This window comes from Heloderma suspectum, chromosome 2, assembly GCF_057233095.1.
Source record: "Heloderma suspectum isolate Gila_16-S chromosome 2, 16-S_ref, whole genome shotgun sequence".
Lineage (NCBI taxonomy): Eukaryota > Metazoa > Chordata > Lepidosauria > Squamata > Helodermatidae > Heloderma > Heloderma suspectum.
Window position 1 is genome coordinate 246,469,970 of NC_139459.1, and position 22,603 is coordinate 246,492,572.

The following is a 22,603-nucleotide window of genomic DNA, read 5'->3' on the forward strand; positions in this document are numbered from 1 at the left end:
GTGCTTCTAAAAAGACAGGTCCTAGTACTACCAGTCAAAAGGCATTGTGCAGCCATTCTGCCTTTCCCTCCTTGACAGATTTTTTTGTGGTAAGAAAGAAGACAGGCAAAGTGGTGGGAAAGCATTGGAGGTTTACAAATGGAAGACAACAATGTCTGGACCTCTGTTAGATTTCTGTGTTTGAGGCAGGGTGCTTGGACAATAAAAGTCTTGTCTGGAAGCACCCCTAACCTGAGGGGAAAGACTGCAGGCTCCTTACCAGGTCAGGATGGTAGAAAGTACACCTGAAGCTAACATGACATGGTTACAGTATGAAGCATGATTTTGCAAGACATTTAAAGAGACATAGGAATCATGGGGAAATATATTTTCTGCCATTCCATCTAGTGCAAAACCATATTAGGGGTATTCAGTAGAGTTTCCCTTTTTGTAGGAGGCAGCATTGATGCCCACATAAAGAGTTCCATCTGAGCTGTGTAAAAGCAGAATCTTTAAACATTTATTCAGAACACTGTCTCCACAGATAAACTATCAAAGCTGCTGTTGGGATTTGCACTCACACCCATGTGTGTTTACCTGAGGCCAGAAATGAGTCCAGGTAAAAATCTGCATATAGATGTGTATGCACACAGATAAACACAGACTCTCTTGGACACCAAAACTGCATTCACAGAAGGCACCAAAAGTGAGCAAGAAATGAATGTACTATTGAACTCAAGACACTTAGTGCAAACCCTGCTTCCTTTTATCCACCCATAAGCTTGCCTTCCCTGACAGAAGAAGACTCCCACTTGTCCTCCTCAATGTGTGAAGCAGCATATGGTCCCTGGAGCAGCCAGCCTCCAGCCAATATGTCTGCACTCATGTGTGGGGATGAGCAAACACCAGACAAAGGTAGATGTTACTCACACAGCAGCCTGCTGCCAAGAACAGAAAGGCCTGGAAAGGGCATCAGCAGCTGGCACATAGCTAGCCTAACCAGCTGAGAATGTAGCCTTGAGGGGCGAGTGTGAGCGTAGAGGAAACAGCTAATTCACAGCCAATAGAGAATAGCTGCTATCAGTCCAGTGCAGCCAGAGCCATGGTGGCTGCTTGACGCAGGGTTCTTCTAGTGGTGTAACAGCTGCAGGGATTTCTTCCTGGCACCCCTTCACTGTTCTCAGCTGCTCGGAATCTCTCCACCCCCACCCAAATAAAGAAACACGCAAGTTCAGGAGATGTGTCTCCACCAGGATGGAGACCCAGCACCTAACTCCACGGGACATTAAATGTGTTGCTTGCAGTGATGTCAGAATTTTAAAACAAACAAACAAACATGGAAGAATTCTAATCTGGAGTAGAATCACAGTGCACAGGGATGTTAGGTTTAACCTTTCTCTCCCCTGCTGTGATCCTGAAAAATATTGCTTTCACACACTGAAAAGAGTGATAGGGAAAAAAAGCTCCCATTAGCACCAACAGGAGCCTTATTCTACCACCATTTTTAGTGGGGTGGGGGGATTTGTTTCAGGATTGTGGTGGGGAAGGGAAGAGTTAAACCTAGCATCCCTCTGCACTGTGGTCCTGATCCAAAGAAGCCTCCAAACTGCACTCCCCATGCTTGGTTTCTGACATCACATCTAGCTAGGCACTGAGCTTGGGAATCTACAGTTCCATTTAACCATGCTTATTGCTCTAAAGTCACTTATGTTCCATCAACTGTACTTTATTGTCATGGCAAAATATATGCGTTGCCAAACTGAACAGGAAGAACAGCCAGATATTTTTTCCAAAGAGTTGAAGATGATTTGAAAGAGGGATCGCTGCTCATACAATCATCACACACTCTCTGATAAACAGGTTTTGCAGGAGTTTGTATTGTTTCAAAAACTTTAAAAGCTTTGCACAGTGTTTACAGTGGGAGAAAAGGAAATGTGAGTATACACCATGGGAAGTGATGCACCTCTCAAACCACTTTCAACTTTCTTAAAATCAGTTGTCTGCCACCAACCTGGGAAATAGTGGTACCTGGATAACATGACTGGGTGTCCCCCAGAATGCCAGAGGGTGGCTATGTGTTTATGCTGTTTCTTTTATTTGTGTGAACAATACTGTTCCAGAACGGCTGCTCTGATTGTGCCTTTCCCCAGCTCTGGATCCAGCTTTGAACTTATCAGCCATGATAAAGGAAGAGAGGGTGCTTCAGGACAGAACTGGCAGAACTGCTTTGCAAGAACTCAGAGCTGTGATAACAAATAGATTCTGTTAAGACAGAATTGAAAGGAATCCAAATGACAGGAGAATGTAGACCAAACTGCTCAAGTAGTGATAAAAGCTTCTAAAAGGGGAGATCTAATGGACCCAGCAGGGATTTTGGGCACTTACAAGTTTAGCTGCAGATCTGGATGAAGTTACAAACAGCTTAGAAGAAAATGCATTAGGGAAGGCAAACCTTAATCTAGGCCTGGCTAAGTCTCTCTGCACACCTCATCCATCTGTGGATCACAGTCAAAAGACTGCACTTCTGTGCCGCTGCTTCTTATTCAGCCATTGGCATCCCCTACTGAGATGCCTGAGCAGTTACTGCTTTCCCCTGCCTTCTGTTGTTGCCAGCCATAGCTGTCACCTGCACATTGTGTCACTTCCCACTGCGTGACAAAGGAAAACAAACAAGATGGAGGTGCTTATGAGGATGCTGTCTGGGCAGCCAAAGTGGTGGATGCCCACACAGGCAATGTCATCTACTGGATAGCAGCAAAGCAGGGATGTAGAAAGGCAGCCAGATACAGAGGCATCCAATGAAACCAGCATGACTAAGGGCTGTTTATCCTGAGGGATGCAAAGGGAGGGCTGGTATAATTTAATGTGAGTGAATATAAAACAGGCAGCTGGATTCCTCAAGTGTCCCTGACTGTCAAAGATGCCCCTATTTGAACCCAGTGCCTTGAGCAGCTGTCCCTTAGGCCCTCACTATACTTCCTTCCTCACAGGCTCTTGTTCTTTGAGGTATACCTCCAACTCTGCCTCATGGCTACTGGAGATGCTATTAGTGCCTGCTGAACTAACAGCACAGGAATCTGGCTTGTCCCATTATATTTTGCAAGTGGGCAGTTGTTCCAAAGACTGAACCTCTTTGGAAACCCAATTTCTCTGTACAAAGGATCATTTGTAAGCCCTTGTTCAGAGGAATCCTTGCTCCCAGGTCCCAACTGCCCTTTACTGGAAACACTCCTGACCCTAATTTTACAGGCAAGAGGCTCAGAGGCTCGGAGGAATGATGAAAGGCAGACATTGCCAGGTTAGGTTATGACAGCTGATCTCACATACTGTAGGATGGCCACTTCCACCTTGCCAAAAAAGAGGAAATGCATCAGCAAGAAAGGGGAGAAAAGAGGACACAGACTTAAATAGAATTTGCATAGGCTAATTTATATTATAGAAATACATTTAGAAATAATTACGGTAACTTTAAATAGAAATACAGTACATCTCACCATAGTGGGGAAGACTGCGTGCCTGCCTGCTCCGTTTGCTGTCCAGTGCTGACTACTGAAGGCCAGCGTCACGGCCCCCGCTCCCCTCCCATCTTATGGTTCTTTATACTGACACTGTACTTGGACTTGACAACCCTTCAAGGAGAGGATGCCTTCAACCAGAGAACTGCCTTCTGTAAAGTAGGGCACATGGCCACCTTTTCCTACTGGAGGAAACCTCAGTTATACTTCGTGTGGTTTTATTTCTGACTACTTACAAAATATTGGCTTGGGATAGCTGTTACTTCTTGTGCTCCCGTCTCTAATGTACACCTCCTTTTCCCTGTTGCACAAGATGGGATTTGATGGGGGAAAACTGGATTCTCAGATCATGTGCACGAATTCTGCCAAGTTGTCATCTGACTTCAGTTTCTCATGAATATTGTGCTATTGCCTACACTCAAACAAGTACGCAAATACACACAACTCCATAATTTAGCCAAGAAAGGTCATGGTTGGCCCATTTTACTGGTGCAGCTTTGCTGAAGAAGAAAAATTAGTTGCAACAATGTTCTCTGCAGTGACATCATATCAACACCATTTCCCAGGTGTTCATAATGCAGCCAGTGTGGGCAGGGCTGGCATCAGCACCTGGCATCCTTAGGCAGCTGCCAGAGCCCCTGTATCCTGGAGGGGCCGCTGCCCGATGAGTAGTCTGGGCCCACCGACAGAGGAGGGGTCTACTTTGCCCAGGTCTCCTCAAGCCTGGAGCCGGCCCAGAATGCAAGTGTAATGGATATCATGGAATCCTCCAATCTGCCTCACTGATACACGGTAAACAACTAGTACCCACAGACGTGGCCTCATTTCTGACTGTAGACAAACCTTCTATGTTTCCCACTTCATTTGTAAAATGCTTCCCAGCTCAATTCTGCCTCTCCCACTCTTCTTCCCTTCCCCCCACCCCAGTTATCTTAGAGCTGGACTTTTCAAGGCACTGCAACCCTGATATGTTCTCTTTTGGCCAGGCTGCTGCCTGCACTAAATGACATTTTTTATATCAAGACAAACAAAAGGCCCTTTTATCATCCTGGTTTAGTGCTGGATGGATAGGATATAATACCACACGCTTAATGCTGCTATGAATCCAGGAGGAAAAAATAAACCTAGGGTAACCTGAGGAAACAGAAGCCCCCCTTTTCTGCACAGTATCTCCTTTCCTTTTCCATTAAGAGCACGTAATTGTTTATTCATGCTTCTAGGTGGAACAAAGATTGAAAACTTCCCAGGTTTTCACAAAGCCCACTAACTCTTCCCATTTTCTTGGGTTCATCAATGGAGCCTGCTTCAACATTTGCCTCTGTTAAGGGCAGAATAGTGAGGCGTAAACAACATGGCACCCATGGGCACCAATGTGCCCCCAGATGCCTTTCTTCACACTTGCCAAGGTGCCCTACCCCTCCCACTTAAAAAACAAACAAATAATTTCTTACAGGCAGTTGGGATTGCTGTGCAATAGGTTTCTGTTGGTGCTGAAAACTGTGGGTTCAAAGGAGCTGTTCAGTGTCTGTTGGGGCTGAGACCACACCCCTGCCATGAACTCAGTCTCTGGGCAGGTTACTTGTCCTTTGCCATGTCTCCTATGGTGGCCATTTTGTGGTGGTGCCCAGGACAGTTTCTCAAATTGTTAAATGTTCCCTTGGCCCCAAAAGGTTGCCTATGCCTGCCCTATATCAAGTGTGTGTGTGTGTGTATTGGTGGTGGTGGTGGGGAGATAAATGATTTCTTCCTTGCTTCTCATGCTACCCTCTTCCATAATACATGAATATATCATGCAAGAGCCTTTGTTTGCTCATTAGCTTGAACTGTGGGGAAGTGAGGATGCATTTTGTTTGTTTTTCCATATTACGTACTACAGAACAGAGCTTAACACCTTCACTGCTCTATGTAATATTTTATTAATCTTGTCATTCTGAGAGCAGGAGGAAAAACAAAACAAACCCTATCACTTTCAAGCATTGCTGCCTCTGAGAGAAGAGTGGACATACAAAGGCTGTGTAAGGACAGGGAAATAATTTTTTCAGTGAGGAAGTGGTGGGTGTCTGCTGGACAAAGAGAAATGCCTCAGTCAAACAGGCTGCTCAGTTTCTGGACATTGATTTGGGGAGACGTGGACGGGCAGTCAGTAGGGTAACATTAAAACGTTAAAAACTACACATGTTAAAAGGCTCAGTTAAAAAGATTCATGTTTAAATGTCATGTAACAGGCATGGATAACTGTTGTCCAGCCAGATCGATTCAGAAAGAGTTGCAGTTGGCGCACCAAGCATAATTGTGCAAACACACTCCTTGCCACTGCCCCCACTTGAAGACCCAATGGTTTCAGGTAGATATTAAACAACATGGGGGACAAGATAGACTTTGTGGGACACTACAGGCCAATGGCTGTGAAGTAATCCCCCTGCAGCACCTTCTGGACATGGCCTGACAGAAAGGACCAGAACCACTGCAAAACAGTGTCCCCAAAGCCCAGCCCTGCCAGACAGTCCAGAATAATGCCATGGTTGATGGTATCAAAAGCCACTGAGAGGTCCAAGACAATAGGGTTGCACTCTTCCCATTCAGTTCCCAGCATACGTCCTCCACCAAGGTGACCAAAGCAGTCACAGTCCCATATCCCAGCCAAAAGCCTGACTGAAATGGGCCCAGATAATCAGTTTCATCCAGATGCATCTGCAGTTGTAACACCACCACCTTCTCGATCATCTTGGCCCTAGAATGGTACATATGAGACTGGCCCATAATTAAACAAATCTCCTGGGTCAAGGGATGTTTTCTTTAATAAAGGTCTTATTACTGCCTCTTTTAAGCAAGAGGGAACAACCCCCTCCTGCAAAGAGGCATTAATCACTTCCCTTGGCCACAGTATCAGTCCCACCTTGGCTGATTTAATCAGCCAAGAAGGACAAGGGTAAGTGCACAGGTGGTGGCCCTCACTGCTCCAGACACCCTGTCCACATCTTCAAAATCCATAAACTGAAAAGAAGCCAAAACAACATGACAAGAGTTTGCCAAGTTTACATCACTCTGGAGTAGGGATGCTGGAGAAATTTGAGATGGGCTAAAATGAGCTTGGATTTCTAAGAATCCGACCTGCGGAATCTGCTGCAGAGCGCCCCCCGCAGGCTGCACGGCGTCGAGGGACTTTTGGATGATTTTTTTACTTTCCTGAAATTTAGGAATATAAATTTGTAGGAAAATACGTAAGTTTGAGCTGAGGAAACGTCGAATGGGAAGGGGGAACAATATGCTAAATATTACACACTAAGGTAAGTTATGTAAATAATTACATAAATACTTATGTAATTGTTTACGTATTTTTCCCCATGCCGAAAAAAAAAATCACATCTGTCTGTGAGCGGACGACAGAACAAAAGGCACCTGACAATCCGTGAAACACAGACGGAGCGGATTTTATACAGTCCGTACATCCCTACTCTGGAGTCCAAGTCAAAGAGAATCCGAGCAACTTTATTCAAAAAGAATGATGCAACTCATGTACAGCGAGCCACCGACCTCTCCAGCTCCTCCTCTCCAGCATCTTGGTGAAGGAGGCCTCACACAGCATGGAAAATCATCACCAGCCTATTCTGTGTGGCAGAAATGGGAGCTTTCTTTGCTGCCCTCGCCAGCACAGCCCAGGTCTTCTTTAAATGCTCTTTTACCTGTGTTTGGTCAGATCTGTCCCAAGTTCTTCTCCATCAGGGCTCCAGCAGATGCCCCTCCTGCTTCATGTTAAACCGGGGAACTGACCTGGCTCTACCACAAGGGAAAGGGCGTTTAGGGGTGGTAGTGTCAATGGCCTGGGCCATTTCCACATTCCACAGATCAGCCTGGACTTGGACAGAATCACTGACACATGAGGCATGAGCATCCCCAAGCACATTCAGGAAACCATTCAGATCCATCAGGTGCCTGGGATGGACCGTTCTAATTGAAATGGCATCCTTGCACATCCCGAACTGTTAGAAGCCCAATGTTACCTGCAGGCTTTTGTAGGGGCTGAGCTGTCAGGACAGCAACAATGATGTTATTCTAAAGAGAAGGAAGGAGAGGAAGGCAAGGAGAAGAGAGCAAGGAGAGAGAGAGAGAGAGAGAGAGAGAGAGTCAAGTAAAGCTATAAAGATGACAAAGTTGTCAGAAGAGGGAGGGAAATGAAAACAAGAGAGAAAAATAGGGGGAAAGAAACAGCCAAGACTTTGTTTCTGGCTGGGCTCATGGAAACTATTCTCTGAAAGTGCTCAACTGCTGAAGGAAGTTTGCCATTGTGTGCATAATTGTTACTGAATAACCTTGTTACCTGCTAGTACAGCTGGCTGGGAGCTTTAATAGCTAGCCTGCTGCCTGCAGGATGTTTACTGCCCCCAAATTTGGCAGGCTGCAACAGCCATAAGGTGGCCCGTCAGGGGGTAGGAACCAACAACCCAAAGGCAACTTTCTAACTAGGCACAGGCTGCCTCTACATTGTTTACTGGGCAATTGGTGATGGAATCCTGCTCCAGTTACACTTGTATCCGTGTCACAATAGCAAAGCCTGCTTCAGTGGATCACCTAGCACACAGGGCTGACTGGGGTTTTCCTATACTATGAGAACAATCCTGGGCTACCTGGCAACAGTCCCATAGACACCCCATTACAAGGGGATTCTGTGCTCGGTCGGTGTTGTTGCTAAGTAACAGTGACATCCTTCCGAACACATGACCAGCAGGCCCTGGACGTTTCTTCTGATGGTGCAGTACTCTGCTTTACTGGAACACAGCAAAAAAAAAAAAAAAAAGTGCAGAGCTCAAGGATTACAAAAGGGGCAGGGGAGAACACAGTCCCCAAAGACGTATAACAGAGAAGCCAGTCTCTGTGTACAGGTGGCTACTTTGTTTTTTTCATGAAAATGATACATCTTAGTCTGGATGTGATTAAATCTGTTTAGTGATAGGGAGCAAATCTGCTTGAGATCCACATCCTTGGTCCTCACGGCCCAGTTGTCCCTAGTAATAAATCTGTGAGATTGAAAAAGCTGTACTTGCTGAACTTCTATGTGCAGTTCATGCAGACACGTGAGCCCTGTCAGAAAAAAAAGTTGGTCAGACAACAGTTGGCGCGGACGTTCTCAGAGCCAAGCAAAAGCACCTGTGGGCATGCAGCTGGTGAGGAATAGCGGCACACTGCACAGAGATGTGGGCAGCCCTCATGGTGCCGTGCCTTCACTTCCAGGAGGCTTTCGCCTGCACTTCCAATTTGGTGCCCAACCAGTGAACGTAGGCAGCACACAATGCTCCCATGTAGGTGCACCCATGTTCTGCTGCCCAAGCCGATGTTTCATCACCTTCTCTTCATAATGTATCATGGAGTTATGGCTTCTCCCCAACCACTGTCATAGAAGGTTAGTTTGCCAGAAAGTATGTCCCAGCCCTGAAGCCAGTCTCGAATGCGAAACAAAAGGAAGGCTGGTTATTTGCTGTGTTGCGAGGCAGTGGGGATTGCTCAAGGGCTAGGCAGTTCAGCAGCATCGCAGCAAAGAGCCCAGAAAATGCTTTTTCATTAAACCAGACTGTAGAAAGAAAGAAAGAAAGAAAGAGAAAGAAAGAGAGAGAGAGAAAGAAAGAAAGAAAGAAAGAAAGAAAGAAAGAAAGAAAGAAAAGAAACCAAGCGAAGTCTAAGAGCATCTCTACACCAGCCTAAAATCCCACATTTAAAGCAGGGCTTTCTGTTTCCATTTTAAATGCAGGATCACGACAAACTCCCTTTACATGCGCTTCCTTTCCCCCATTTCCCCCCTCCTTTCCCCCCTTATCTGAGTCTTCCATATGTTTCATTATACAGCTGCTAGATGGCGCTGTGCTCTAGCTCGTCTTATAGTGGATTTTCCTCTTTTCAGGAGGGAACTCAAGCATGGTAATTTGATAGCTCATTATCTCTATCATTTTAAAAAATGGAATAAAGGTCATTTAGTACAGGAGACATCCTGGAGGTTGATGATGCCATCTAAAGGACCTGCAAACGTCCATGAGTGACCAATCTCAATAGCAGGATAAAAGCTCCATGTAAAGAAGCCCGAAGTGATATTTTTCCCAAAATGCAAGTGGAGAGTGGAGGAGGGCTCTTACAAGAGAAACCCAGTACAACAGAAAGGGCCTGGGCAGCTCTCAAACAAGTACAGCCTCTACTGAATTCATATCAGATCAATGCAGAATTGTTTACAAGTCCTCGTCTAGGGCCAGATCTACACCTTGCGTCATATCATTACAATTCCGTCATGGTTACGCTATATCCCTCCTGTGCATTTATACCTTGTAGGACACACAATGGCATTTGTTGCAGTCTTTTGGATAATGTGGAATAAAAAGCAGGAAATAATGCTACAAAAGCAGTATATCAAACGTGTAATGTGTCCCAACAGTTATCAGTGCACTTCAGTAACACCATAAAGCAGTAGTGTAGATCTAGCCTAATTTGCAAATCAGTTTGAACGAATACTGCTAAACCAGGGAGGTGTATTGGTTCAGATCTACAAAGGAGAGGCTGCAGATGTCTAGCTCATAATTTAAAAGAGGGAGTGGGACCACTGGTCCATGGGGCCTCTCCTCCAAGCCCTCCGCAATCCTTTCCTAGTGTGCCCAAACGTGCACTGGTGGGTTTGTGTGTGATTCTTGTGAGGCCTGCAGTACACAGAGAAGAGAAGGTTACCCCCCCCCCATGCACTGTGTCCCTAGAGAGCATGCCCCAAGCATGGCACTTATGATTGGAAAAAAGCTCCCGTTGGAACCATGGGAGCTTTCCCTGCCCCCCTACGTCTAATTATTTAATTTAAAACATTTTGTTTACTCTGCTCTTCAGCCAAAAAAGACTCCCAGAGCGACTTACAAAGATCAGGCTTACAATCTGAAAGACACGGCACAAAAGGAAAAGGAATTGGGAGGGAGGAGGAAAAATGCAAACTCAGACACTAGTCTTTAGTTACAAAGTTCAGTAGGTAGTAATTCAGCAGGTCATAGAGCTGTGGAAAGGCTGCTGCCTCCTCATTCTCTGATGCCCTCAGCAATAGCAGTACGAGGCCGCTGGAGCGAGGAAGGCACACAGCTGGAGCTGTGTTGAAGCACATCCTAGCAAAAATCCTCTCCTGCTCCGGTTGGGATCTACACTGGGGGGAAAGTATGTGTGTGGTCAGGGGAGGCTGGTGGCTCCAGTTTTGGAGGGGCAGTGATTCCATTCTGGGTTTTAGTTACAACCAGCTAAAGGATTTATCCAAGGTGCTGAACCCTATCCCCCAAATGATTCCAGGACCTTGGATAGCTCCTTTAGACTTCTGGCTGGTTGCAACTCAAACCCAGAATGGAATCTCTGCCAGAGCGAAACTGGAGCCACCAGCCTCCCCTGTGTGTGGTATGTGAGGATGGATGAGTGTAAATGGTGTGTGTGTGTGTGTGTGTGTGTGCGTGTGTGTGTGTGTGTGTGTGTGAGAGAGAGAGAGAGAGAGAGAGAAGTAGTGATGATCTGAGGTTCATCTGCGACCCCCACTTTTTCTGCCAGGGGTAGGACTGGACTTCATCAGTGTTGCACAAGTCACCACTTGCATCACAGGACATGGCTGTAGCCTTTAAATACAGGCTCCCCTCTGCCTGCTCCTGGCTGTCTATAAAGGAATTAGCTCAGGTTTAAATCGGTTGCAGAAGGTGGTGGAGCAGCCGGCTTGGTAAGGGTTGAAAAAGGGCTCTCTTGATGGAACCACTTGACTTGTCAGCATGGCATGCTTTCGTCTTGAATCAAAGTGCCTGGCAGTGGCGACCCAGGATGACTAAATCAGTGAAGAGGCAAATGGGATGACTAGAGAGGGGAATGGTGGCTCAGGGCTCCCTGCCACCTGGCAAGCTCTGTGTTTCAAGACTCGCTTCCACAATGCACGCCTCTCCTGGGAGGCACTGTTAATCGCTGTGCTTTCCAGCAGAGAGGCCCTGCCGGGAACACTTCACCGCTGCCCGGTACGGGATACGTGAATTGCGGCTTTCAGACTCTTCGCGAGTATGTGCTTGGTTGACACATACTGGCTTTCGCCTTGCTCAGTCTGTGATAACGTAGTTTTTAGTGAACACACGGCTGTCTTCTGGCCTCACACAACAGTTTAAAATATTTAAAGCAAGAACCAGAGAAAGGCTGCTCTGCTGCTAGTCTCTGCATCAAATTGAGTGTTTGTATGTGCTTGTATGCACAGCAATTGGTAGTCTGCTAATAAATAGGGTGACATTTTTCTCCCTCTCTCAAAATACTAGAACCCGAGAACATCCCATGCAGCTGATTGGCGAGAGATTCAGGACAGATAAAAGGAAGTCCTTCTTCCCAGAGTGCACAGTTAAACTATGGAATTCACTACCACAAGATGTAGTGATGGCCACCAAATTGGATGTCTTTAAAAGGGGGTTAGACAAATTCATGGAGGAGAAGGCTATCAATGGCTACTAGTCCGGATGGCTGTATGCTACCTCCAGCATCAGAGGCAGTAAGCCTATGTACACCAGTTGCTGGGGAGCATGGGCGGGAGGGTGCTGTTGCACTCATGTCCTGCTTGTGGGTTTCCCTTGGGCAGCTGGCTGGTCACTGTGTGAACAGAATGCTGGACTAGATGGACCGTTTGTCTGATCCAGCAGGGCTCTTCTTATGTTCTTATGTTCTGAAATGGTTCTTCCTTACTGCTGCTGCCTGAAGGTTCTTGCTATTTCATTTTATTATTCTTTTTTGGGATTTCATTTTGAAATAAAGTTAAAAATACAGACAACAAAAAAGAACACACGTAACAATACAACAAGATCACTAAAGAAAGAAACTCACTGATTATAATCCATAGTGTACCATGGAGAGGCTCATGAGACAACTAGAGTAAAACAGCCTTTTTAAAAACCCTCCTTGGAGAGTTATACACTTCATAATGGTCTGTAATCCCTTCCTGAACTGGAACAGTCTTCATGTCCACTCACGCACATCTGGGCAGCTGCAGACAATCCCACATGTGTGTTCACATGCAGCTGTGTGCAACTGTGTTCACATGTGTGTTTGGAGTCATGTATCCCTGTGTGTGTGCGCGCGCGTGCGTGCCCGCAGCTGTGGTCATGGGCGTCTTGAAAGAACAGTAGAAAACCAGGAAGCAGCCCCCACATCCAGTAGCTCACAAGAACTTCAGAGGTGGGTAAAAAGCAGAGAATGGGAAGGGAAGTGGGAAGGAAGACAAACAGCTGTTTGCAATTTCTGCAGGAAATGGTTGCTGCTGCCTCGAAGCCAGGCCGGAGCTGCCTTTGGAGAGGGACACAAACTGGGTGGGGCTCATCTTTAGCATAAAGATCAACAAAACAGCTCCTAAATGTTACTGGCACTTCCAAGATAATCCCATTTGTTTGCCTCTGTGAAGGAACCGCAGGAGTTCAGCCACTTAGAGACAGCCAGGTTTATAGTCAGATCCCAGACTAAGGGCATCTCTACACCAGCCTAAAATCCTGCATTTAAAATTGGGCTTTCTGCTTCCATTTTAAATGCAGGATCACAATGACTCCCTTTTTCACGTGCTTCCTTTCCCCCCTCCCCCTTCCCCCTCCTTCTCCCCGTATCTGAGTCTTCCATTATCTTTCACTGATCTCGCTCCTCCTCTTGCCGCTTTTCTTCTTTTCATGGAGGGAACTCAAGCGGAACACAATGGGGTAACTTCACAACTCATTATCTGTGATCTGTTTAAAAATGGACCAAAGGGCACGTAGTGCAGGAGATGCCCTGGAGGTTCACAGCATCATGTAAAGAGCCTGCAAACTTCCGTGAAGGAGCAACCTCAACTGCAGGATAAAAGCTCCATGTGATGAAGCCCTAACTCTAACCTCAGCTGTGATACTGAATGGTTCTTGGTCCCTATGAAAAGCAGTAAGAACAAGATTTTTTAAACAACAACAACCCTGCAATGATTGAAACCCACTCCTGCAGCCCAAGGGCTCTTCTTGGAAGTCAAGAACCCTAGCTTTCAATTTTAGAGAATGCAGATTCTCTAGACCTCATTGTTGCAGAATATATATGTCAGAGGAAATTTTCCGCATGGTCCTCAGTTTGGGGGCAATGTTTCCAGGCTAGCTTAGTTCTTCAAAAATAAGAGAAAGAAGAATGATAGGAAGCCTAACAGCTACTGTTATATGTAGGGCTGCAAGACTGTTCACCCATTTCAGTTTTCAGGGCAAAACTAGTACTTTTAGAGAGGGCAGGTAGAAATACATCTCCCAAACCCCTTAATTCTTTTATGAGCCTCTACATTGCTATAGTTTCTCCTCTTTGGTGCTGCTTCAGCACCGTTTTTATTTTAATTAGTGAACTTTCTTTATTAATTTCATAGGCAAAAGTTGGAAACATGTGGCTTTCCAGATGTTGTTGGACTGCAATTCCCATAATCCCACACCATTGGCTATGCTGGCTAGGGTTGATGGGAGTTGCAGTCCAACAACATCTGGAGATCCACACATTACCCACCCTGATGGCCATTTGGGGATCACATAGTGAATGGGATGACATCACAATGCTGTACAGCAAATGAGATTTGGCTATGCGCTGACATCACTGAGGGCAAATTAAACCAGTTCAGAGACAGGGCAATGCTTTCTGCATTAGTCACATTATAGGTGATCCCAGACAATTGGAGATCTCACAGTGAACAGGATGACATCACAATGATACACAGCCAATCAGATGTAGCTATACGCTATTGTCACTGAAGAAGCAAATTGAGAAGCATTGTTCTCACCATGAATGAGCATGGCAAACACTTCTTCCCTTTTTCAACATGCTTAAAATATTTGTGAAAAGTTCCCTACCCCCAGTTTCAACTTAGTCCTTATTTGAAGAAGGAAGCCACATGGCCAGAAGGTATTATTTATTTATTTCATTTCATTTAATTACCGCCCAATAGCCGAACCTCTCGGGGCGGTTCACAAAAATTAAATCCAAACAACACACAATAAAACAATTTAAAATATACAGAACATTAAAACCACAATATAACAATACAACCACAATAAAACCTAGCAGCAGTGCAAGAGTTTAAAATACAGATTTAAAACAGCAAAGATAAAAATTTAGAAAGCTAAAATGCTAAAATGCCTGGGAAAATAAAAAGGTCTTCACCTGGCGCCGAAAGATGTTACAAAATAGTTTTTCATACAAATTTTTCTTGAAAAATACATTGATTCTTCTTGCAATCCACACAGTTGCCCGGTTCGCATGTAACGAGAAGCCAGCATGGGTAAATTTTCTTGTGGGGTTTCTCGTTGTGGCGGCTGCCGCCATTTTTAACATTCAGGGCATGGCGGGGGCATGCCGTAGCTTCTTGTTAAGTGCGAACCTGGCAATGGTGAGCTGTTGGGGAGGTTGACAAGCCGCCCACAACCCTAAAAACAGCCCATGGGTTCTGGATGGCTTTTCAGCCACCCCAACAACCCACCCTTACTGGGTTTGCATGTAATGCGAAACTACGGCATGCCCCCACTGCGGCTTGAATATTCAAAATGGCAGCCGCTGCTGCAATGAGAAGCCCTGCGGGGAAATTCACCCATGGTAGCTTCTCGTTACGTGTGAACCAGATCAGTGTCATAAGCCTACGTTCATTGCCAGTTTATGACATATGTGCATACGGCAATATGTTGCATCAACTACCCACAGTCAGGGCATTTTCAAATATTCCAGGGAATATTCCATGCAAATATTCCATGCAAATATTCCATGCAAATATTCCATGGAAATTAGAAGAGGGCCGGCCCTACATGTGGCACACAGAGCCTTTTGTTTCAGGCACTAGACTGGGAGGAGTTGCAGAATAAGTGCTGTCCCTGCCCAAGCTCCCATCACACTGCCTGAAGGAGCTTGCCCCCTGACAGCTGCTGTATCCCACAGGCTGTGGAGCACCCACTTAATGCAAAAGAGAAAGCAAGAGGCAGCACCTGCCAGGCCAAGCTCTCCACGAACACCGGCATCCGGCTAGGCCGGCCAGCAGCTTAAAAAGGAAGCCCAATGTGTTCCAGCACAATATATTAGCAACTGTCTTCCTCAGGGGAATTCTCGAAAAAGCCCTCAGAGAACTCTGTCAGGACTCACCCGCCTATCTTCAAATCTACGAGGCAGTCTTGGCAGAGGTCTCTGAAGGCTTTTTTGAGAACTCCCCTGAGGAAGACAGTTGCTAATATATTAGGCTGAAACTTCTTAAATAGTAAAATTATTTTTTTTATCATTTTGAGACTAGTTTATATCTTGTTGGATCTCTTGTGGATCCTCTCATACTTTCTGGTCAGCGGCTTGAGCACCCAAGTGGGCAGTGGCCACTTACAGACTGAGCCTGCGCCACATGAGGTAAGGCTTTAGATAAGCCTCCCCCAAGTCTTGTGAGACACTGCTGAGCCTTGTGAGACTTGACTGAGTCCTGCGAGACTTGGCAAAGTCTTGCAATGAGACTTTGGCAAAGCCTTGTGATACCTGGGGTGGTGCCTGCAGGAAGTAGTGGTTGCCAGCACCAAGTGGATTGGCAATGGTGGCAGCACAGGGCGCAGAAAGTTCTGTCTTAGGTGGCCACAGGGCTTGGACAAGCCCTGTTAGGGGATTCATACAAGATTGTACTCATTGACAGTCTGGAGTGAGACAATTTGGGTGAGAGGGAGATACATTCCTGATTCAAAGAGGCGAATACAACAATTATGGTTAAGAGGAGCCAGTTTTATGCTAAACCATTGCCTTTGGATCTTAGACTGCCTCATTAATTATTTTTCATGTAGCCAGCTGGAGAGCCATATTAGATCCTACAACCTATGTCCTAGTTAGTGAAGGCTAGACTACTTCCCACATTTTCTAATTGATGGTAAGCCATAACTTATTAATTGCACATCCTCAGAACATGTGTTACACAGCCTTTGTTCATGAGCCCCATGTCTGTGCACTATGCACATGGAAAACATGACGTGTCCCCATGCTGACATTGTATTTTTGTACCTCTTTGTAGGCGGTATGTGTGCTCCTTAGCAGGTTTCTATGTGGTGTCCGAGGGATTCCCTAGATAACATTCCAGCATGTGTTTCTTTAAACACACAGTGCCAGTAACAGCCTTGGGACTGCAGCCAAGGGCTTTCCACAGTTCCTTTCTTCAAAGCTCAGTTAAGAGTATGGCTTATTTCATGATCTGAACCACACACCCAATTCCAACATGAAATCTGACTGACGACCGAATCTCAAAATAGCAGCCGCTAAAAGGGAGCTGCCTGGCTTATTAATCTAGGGTGCAACTGACATCTGAAACGTGGTGAAAGGGCCAAAGACAGCTGCTATCCTGAGATACAGTAGTGTCAAAGAAGTTTATTTATTTGCTTGAGATGTTTTTGTCCTGCCTCTCAATTTAATGAATTTTCAAGTTGGACCTCTTTGAAGTTTGGCCCCAGCTAGTAGCCAACAATAGACATCCTCAAATGATAGAAGCACCACTTAATGGTGAGATGCATTTATTGAGGCTGGTGAAATAGTGCATGTGTCATCACTGCCTTATCTCCTTGTTTCTAGGGGAATGTATTTGTTTCAGAATGAATGAAAAATCAAACCAGGTGGGCCCCACTCAGATCAGTTTTCATTCATTCTGAAATTAATGCAATGAGTACCGAATGGGTATCATTTTCAGTATCCCATTCATGCCCATTTATCACTCAGGGGAAACTTACTTTTCTGAAGTAGCAGCAGGAGAGACATTTTGTTTCCCCCAAATGTCCCAAAGTTACATCATTCCAGAGCATTCTGGGAAAAAGAGTCAGCTGCCAATGGGGGTTGTCATGTCTTCAGGGAGGGTGCCATTTCCCCTTCCCCCCAAAGGCACCTTCTGGGGAAATAAAATGGCAGATATTCTGGTGCATTCTGGGAAAATAAAATGGAAGTGGCCAGAATCAGTCTTCAAAATCAGCTCTGTTGCCACCACCACCATAGGTGATGCCAAAATAAACAGTAAAAGGAGTAAAGAAAGCCAACACCAATAAAATGAATGTAAGTAATGAAACAAATGGGCTTGTAATGAACGAATAATGAAACAAATGGGATCTTAAATAAATAACAAAAATGAAGGAAGTCTTCAATAATGAAAATGAATGGGGTAATAAAACAAAACACAACATTCTTATACACTGCAGAGCTGCATTGCTAGATGAAATTCCATAATGTTATATGGATTGTTCAAGCATAATCGAAAAGGGGGCCTTACATTTCTCACTGTTTTAAGAATTATACCTCCTATTTGCTTTAAATCAGCAGGGTGAGATTTTCACAAAGCTTTCATATCAAGAATTCTTATCACTAAAATCCAGAGGAAAGACCTCAGTGTCCAAGCTATCACAAACAGTATTTACAGGAAGGCAGAATGAGATAACAAAAAGTAGAGACAAGAATGCTTAGAGGGGAACCGCATCTCCATTACAGAGATGGACATTGCTGATCCATGGCCTTCCCTTTAGGCATAGTGGATGACTGTCCACAAAGACCATTTTTACCCATTTCTAATAGAAAACATCTCAGGTGAAGCATTGCTGGGTGTTATTTAATGCCACTTCCCCCACAGTTATTGGAAGGATAGAGCAACTGAAGTTCCAGATGTGATGAAATATATTATATTACATGCTGAACCTCATGAGTACCTTTCTACCTTCATTCGTTCATTGAATCATTTATTACATTTATATCCTGCCTTTTTTCCTCTACCATTTATTTTCCTCTATCCTTCATGTACCATTCTGGCTCTGGGTATGTTTCTCTGTGGTACACAAACCATTGGACTCCTGAAATGACTTCGCTGTGACACGAAACACCCCAGTAACTGTATTGTCAGATACAGCCACCTAAACTGCCTACAATAACTAGTTGCTTCGAGAATAACATATGTAGGTTAGAAATAATTCCTTTTGTGAACTTTTGTGAAAAGTGTGAACTTTTCTTTTTCTTTTTTTACACAGAGGTCCTAAACAATACAATGTGTTTTCAGTCTATACATTCAACACATATGCGCACACACCCCTATTCGCATTTGAAATTCCTTAATCTATTCATTAGTAGTTCTGCTTAATTTATTCTCTGCCAAATTCACAAGATAGTGCAGGATTGTCCCATCATCATCATTGTCATCATCATCTACAATTCTTTAAGAGTTGGTATACTGATGATGATTACATCTTATATTATAAAACAGGTGTATATTGTAAGATTATTGGAGTCTTGAGCGCATTTTGGTTAGTGTCAACTGGTACCTCACCTCTGGGGCAGACACGTTGGCTCCTGGAATGCAGTTTCTGTAAGTTACATGACCTGCTCTGCTGCTGCAGAACCTTATCCATAGACTCAAGGGCTGAGGAGCATGATACTTTGTTGTCATAGCATCATTCACTATGTGTTGCTCATATTATTGACTTTCTTTTCTTTCAAGTAAATTGGTGCATTTGCTTGGGTCAGATGTAAATAGAAAGAAGAAGGAACTTCATGTAAGACCTTGAGGTCACATTCTAGACCCACCATGGCTCTCTAATCATCACTGTTGTAGAAGGGATGGTTTCCACAAAGGAGGACCCCATCTCTTCCCATCATGTCCATCACACAAAGTGAAAAGGGAAACTCTTTTCTCTGAGAGAAGGAAGCAGTTAAGCCACCCTAACAAAAACAGTAACGCAGGCACATACAGACACAATGCACACATGCACCCATTAAATGAGGGCTATCAGCATTTGTGATTAAATCTCAGAGGACTAGATTGGCTCAGTTTTGTTTGTTGGTTTTGGGAATGAGAGATAAACTCCTTGGTGCAACTTGTGAAGCACAAAGATGAATGCACTGCTCTGGTACAGAAACGCGTTGCATTTGCTGTTCGAGGTGGCGGCATAAACATGGAGCTTTATCAAGACCAGGTGGGCTGCATTAAACGGCTGGTTGAGTGGATTTGGCTCAGTGGATCACAAGTTGTACAGGCTTGTCAAGAAGTCATGCAAAACATCATCCCAAGCTGACATTGCCTGGCAAACACAGCCGTCAGTTCTTAGGGATGACTCTGTTCTACTTCTAGCCAGTGTTACCATAGTCCATATGTAGCCACATGGGCTCAGCATTGCACTGACAGCATTAATTTGTGCAGTATATGGGCCACTCTCTACTGATCCAGAAAGGCTTCCTGTTTCCATGTGGGGAACCGTGGGATTAATACAATCCCTGTAATTTAGCTGGGTGACCTGCCAAACAGCAAACATTGTAAACTTGGCTTTTAGCTCTTACATGGTCTTATGTGGTTTCAGCTCTTTTGCCTGATCCATAAGAAGAGTGTCAAAAGTGGAAGCGGGCAGGAAGAACCAGTAATATCTTTCTGTGTACTAGGGGACTTGGAAGTGGGAGACGCTAGGAATGAATGCTTAATAGGCCAACACTGACATAACATTAATGTCTCTCAGATTACATTACACCAATAGTCCAGACAGATCTCAACCTACAGGGGAAGGACACCTTGGTCCCACACATGCTGCTAGATGGACAACAGCTGTCTGGAAGTTGCACTGTCTCCCGGTACAACCATCAACCATTCAGAAGCGATCTGAGGAAAAGCTTGTTGCTAAAGGACATTGGCTATTTGGGGGCTGTTAGTGGAATGTTTACAGGAAAAGTCTCTTTTGTTATTCTTTTTCCTTCCTCTCCCTTTTAAAATGCAAAACTGCAAATATTTCTGAAAGACGCTGAGAGTTCTAGAAACAGGAGGGATATACATCCAATTAAACAAGCCAATCGGTAGTTCTTCTTGGGGTATCTCTTTGGTTCAGTACACCATCTCCAATAGTTCTATTATGTATTATTTGTAGTTATGAGACACCTATAAAGTTAGTTCCCCAGTCATCATACAGTCGTTTTAAAACAGAACAGTAATACAATAAAAAACTAGTTCTATAATCTGTGTGGTCTTAAATCATGGAATTTATCATACATCATGGAATGCAACCTTCCTAAACAGCATAGTTGGACAAACTGCAAGTTTAAGGGCTGATTCACATGGCATCTTCTCACGATACTGTGTATTGCCTCATTTTTCTAATGCAGAGTTGCAAGTTGGAAAGTGCTCCCACACCTGAAAAAGTGTGTCCCATGTCAAAGCTCCCTCCTTCAGAGTGAAGGCTAACACAACTTTCACATGGCATACTTCTGAATAATGTGAAAACTGAAGTAGTTCAGTCTGGGGGTGGTGGCGGTAGTACCATCAGCCTGTGCACATCTGAGTCAGTACACATTTACACCCATCACATAGAGGTCACTCCAAATTACTCCTTATAAAGGTTGCCTTTGCACAGTCAGGCTGTAACCTGCCATGTAATTCTCCCCATGCCATGGCAGACATGGGGAGTGGAGCTGTTTACAGGGTTTGGGAAAAGATCCACATGTTGGGCTGCTGCACATGAGCAGCTCACCACATGGAGGGCATTACCACATGGAGCAATTTAAAGGAGCCTCCATGACACACCCTTCACATGTGTTCCAGTCCTTTAAATTAGGCATAAAAGCTTGGCTGGCAACTTGTCCCTAACTTGTGAACTTTCTACTGGAAGGAGAATGTGACATGGTGGTGAATTCAAGCCAGAGACCACTCAGGTTGCATTCCAAATGGTACAGTTAAATGTAGCACATAACACTACCACATAAGTGTCTGTTGTCTTGAATTTCTTCTATACAGGGACCTCCTGACAAACCTGCAGGTGTTCCTCTCATGGCTAATTCAAACAGAATGTACACTGCTTATAGCTCATCTGGCTATGCCCCACATGTTGGTACATAATATCTACATTGGGGTTACCTGTAAATGTCCATGTCTGCATCAGCTGTCATTATTCCACACTGGTATGAAGCCATTCCACATGGTTGGGCCTACCACATAAGCAGGCTCAATCAAATATTTAAGTGTCAACTTGCCAAACACATTGTTTTTACTTTTTTAAAAATTGAAGCTCATTACTTTAACTGTGTCTTTAACTGAGACTTTAAGTAGTAGAATATAAAATTTAAATTTTTCAAGAATTATGCCTTAGACTTTTCCTACAGATTATTTTGAGTTCTAAGGGCAATTTTATCAGTTTATGAAACTATTCTCTCATTCTGATCTTGCAAAGCAGTTCATTAGGTAAGTAGTTTCACCAAAGGCAATGGGTTTACTCTATGCTTAAATGTAAAACTAGTGTCGAATGGGAATTAAGCCATTATTATGGTCCGTCTACAATCATTATGGACTGCATTGTGATTATACTGGCCATCACTTTCCCTTCTCCAAAATTCTTCCAATTGTTTCCCCCATACACTGGACAGATGTACATTGTGTTCCAAGATCAGCATATAGGGATGGGGAATGGTTTGTTTGATGAAATTGGAAACAGAAATCCCACTGAGCAGCTGAAGATGGAATTTCATTGTTACATCTGTTTCCACTCAGAAGTATTGCCCAAGCTGTTAAAGATATAAACAAACAGTGTATTATATTATGCTAAGACAGGGTGTGTGTGTGTGTGTGTGTGTGTGTGGCGGGGGAGAACTGTATCTTTTATTTTCCCTTGAAGAGGTCTGAACTTTAGAAGGATCACAATCCTTGGTGAAACAGTAGTTAAAAGGAGGATCATCTCCACTCCACAGGACCTCCAGAAACTTCTCTAGCATTGTTGTTGTTTCAAATTAAAATGAGAGGAGGTGTCAGACAAAGAGATGACTCCCATATATGGCTGTTCTCTGATCCCAAGGCTTAGTATGGGTGGTTGCAAGTCATTATCCTCCTTTAAGGCAAGATACCTTGCAAGATTCATTCAGAAAGACCATACCAGCATTTTTTTTTATCCAATTTGTATCAGCCAGCTTGCTGAATTTCATAAATAAGGGAACTGAAGCTTTGCAATACAGAGCCAGAAAACCAAAATAAATCCATATAGAGGAGGGCTGTGTACTGCTTCGGTCCGAATCTCGAATCCCAAAACGAAGCGTGCCACTTCAGAAGTGCCTTAGTGTGATCTGAAGCAGATCAGAACAGCAGCATGGCATCCTGAAGTGAAGCGGCTCATTGC

At 44.4% G+C, this 22,603-nt stretch overlaps 1 protein-coding gene across 1 annotated transcript in view; it reads right to left on the minus strand.

Moving 5' to 3' along the window:
• The window catches only part of ABLIM3 (actin binding LIM protein family member 3), a 115,038-nt gene extending 97,461 nt beyond the window's left edge, over positions 1 to 17,577 (minus strand). The window contains exon 1 of the mRNA XM_084838677.1: positions 17,219 to 17,577. Within this exon, the coding sequence (XP_084694803.1) occupies positions 17,219 to 17,246 (28 nt within the window). The 5' untranslated portion in view covers positions 17,247 to 17,577. The remainder of the gene's footprint in view (positions 1 to 17,218) is intronic.
• Positions 17,578 to 22,603: the final 5,026 nt, after the last annotated feature.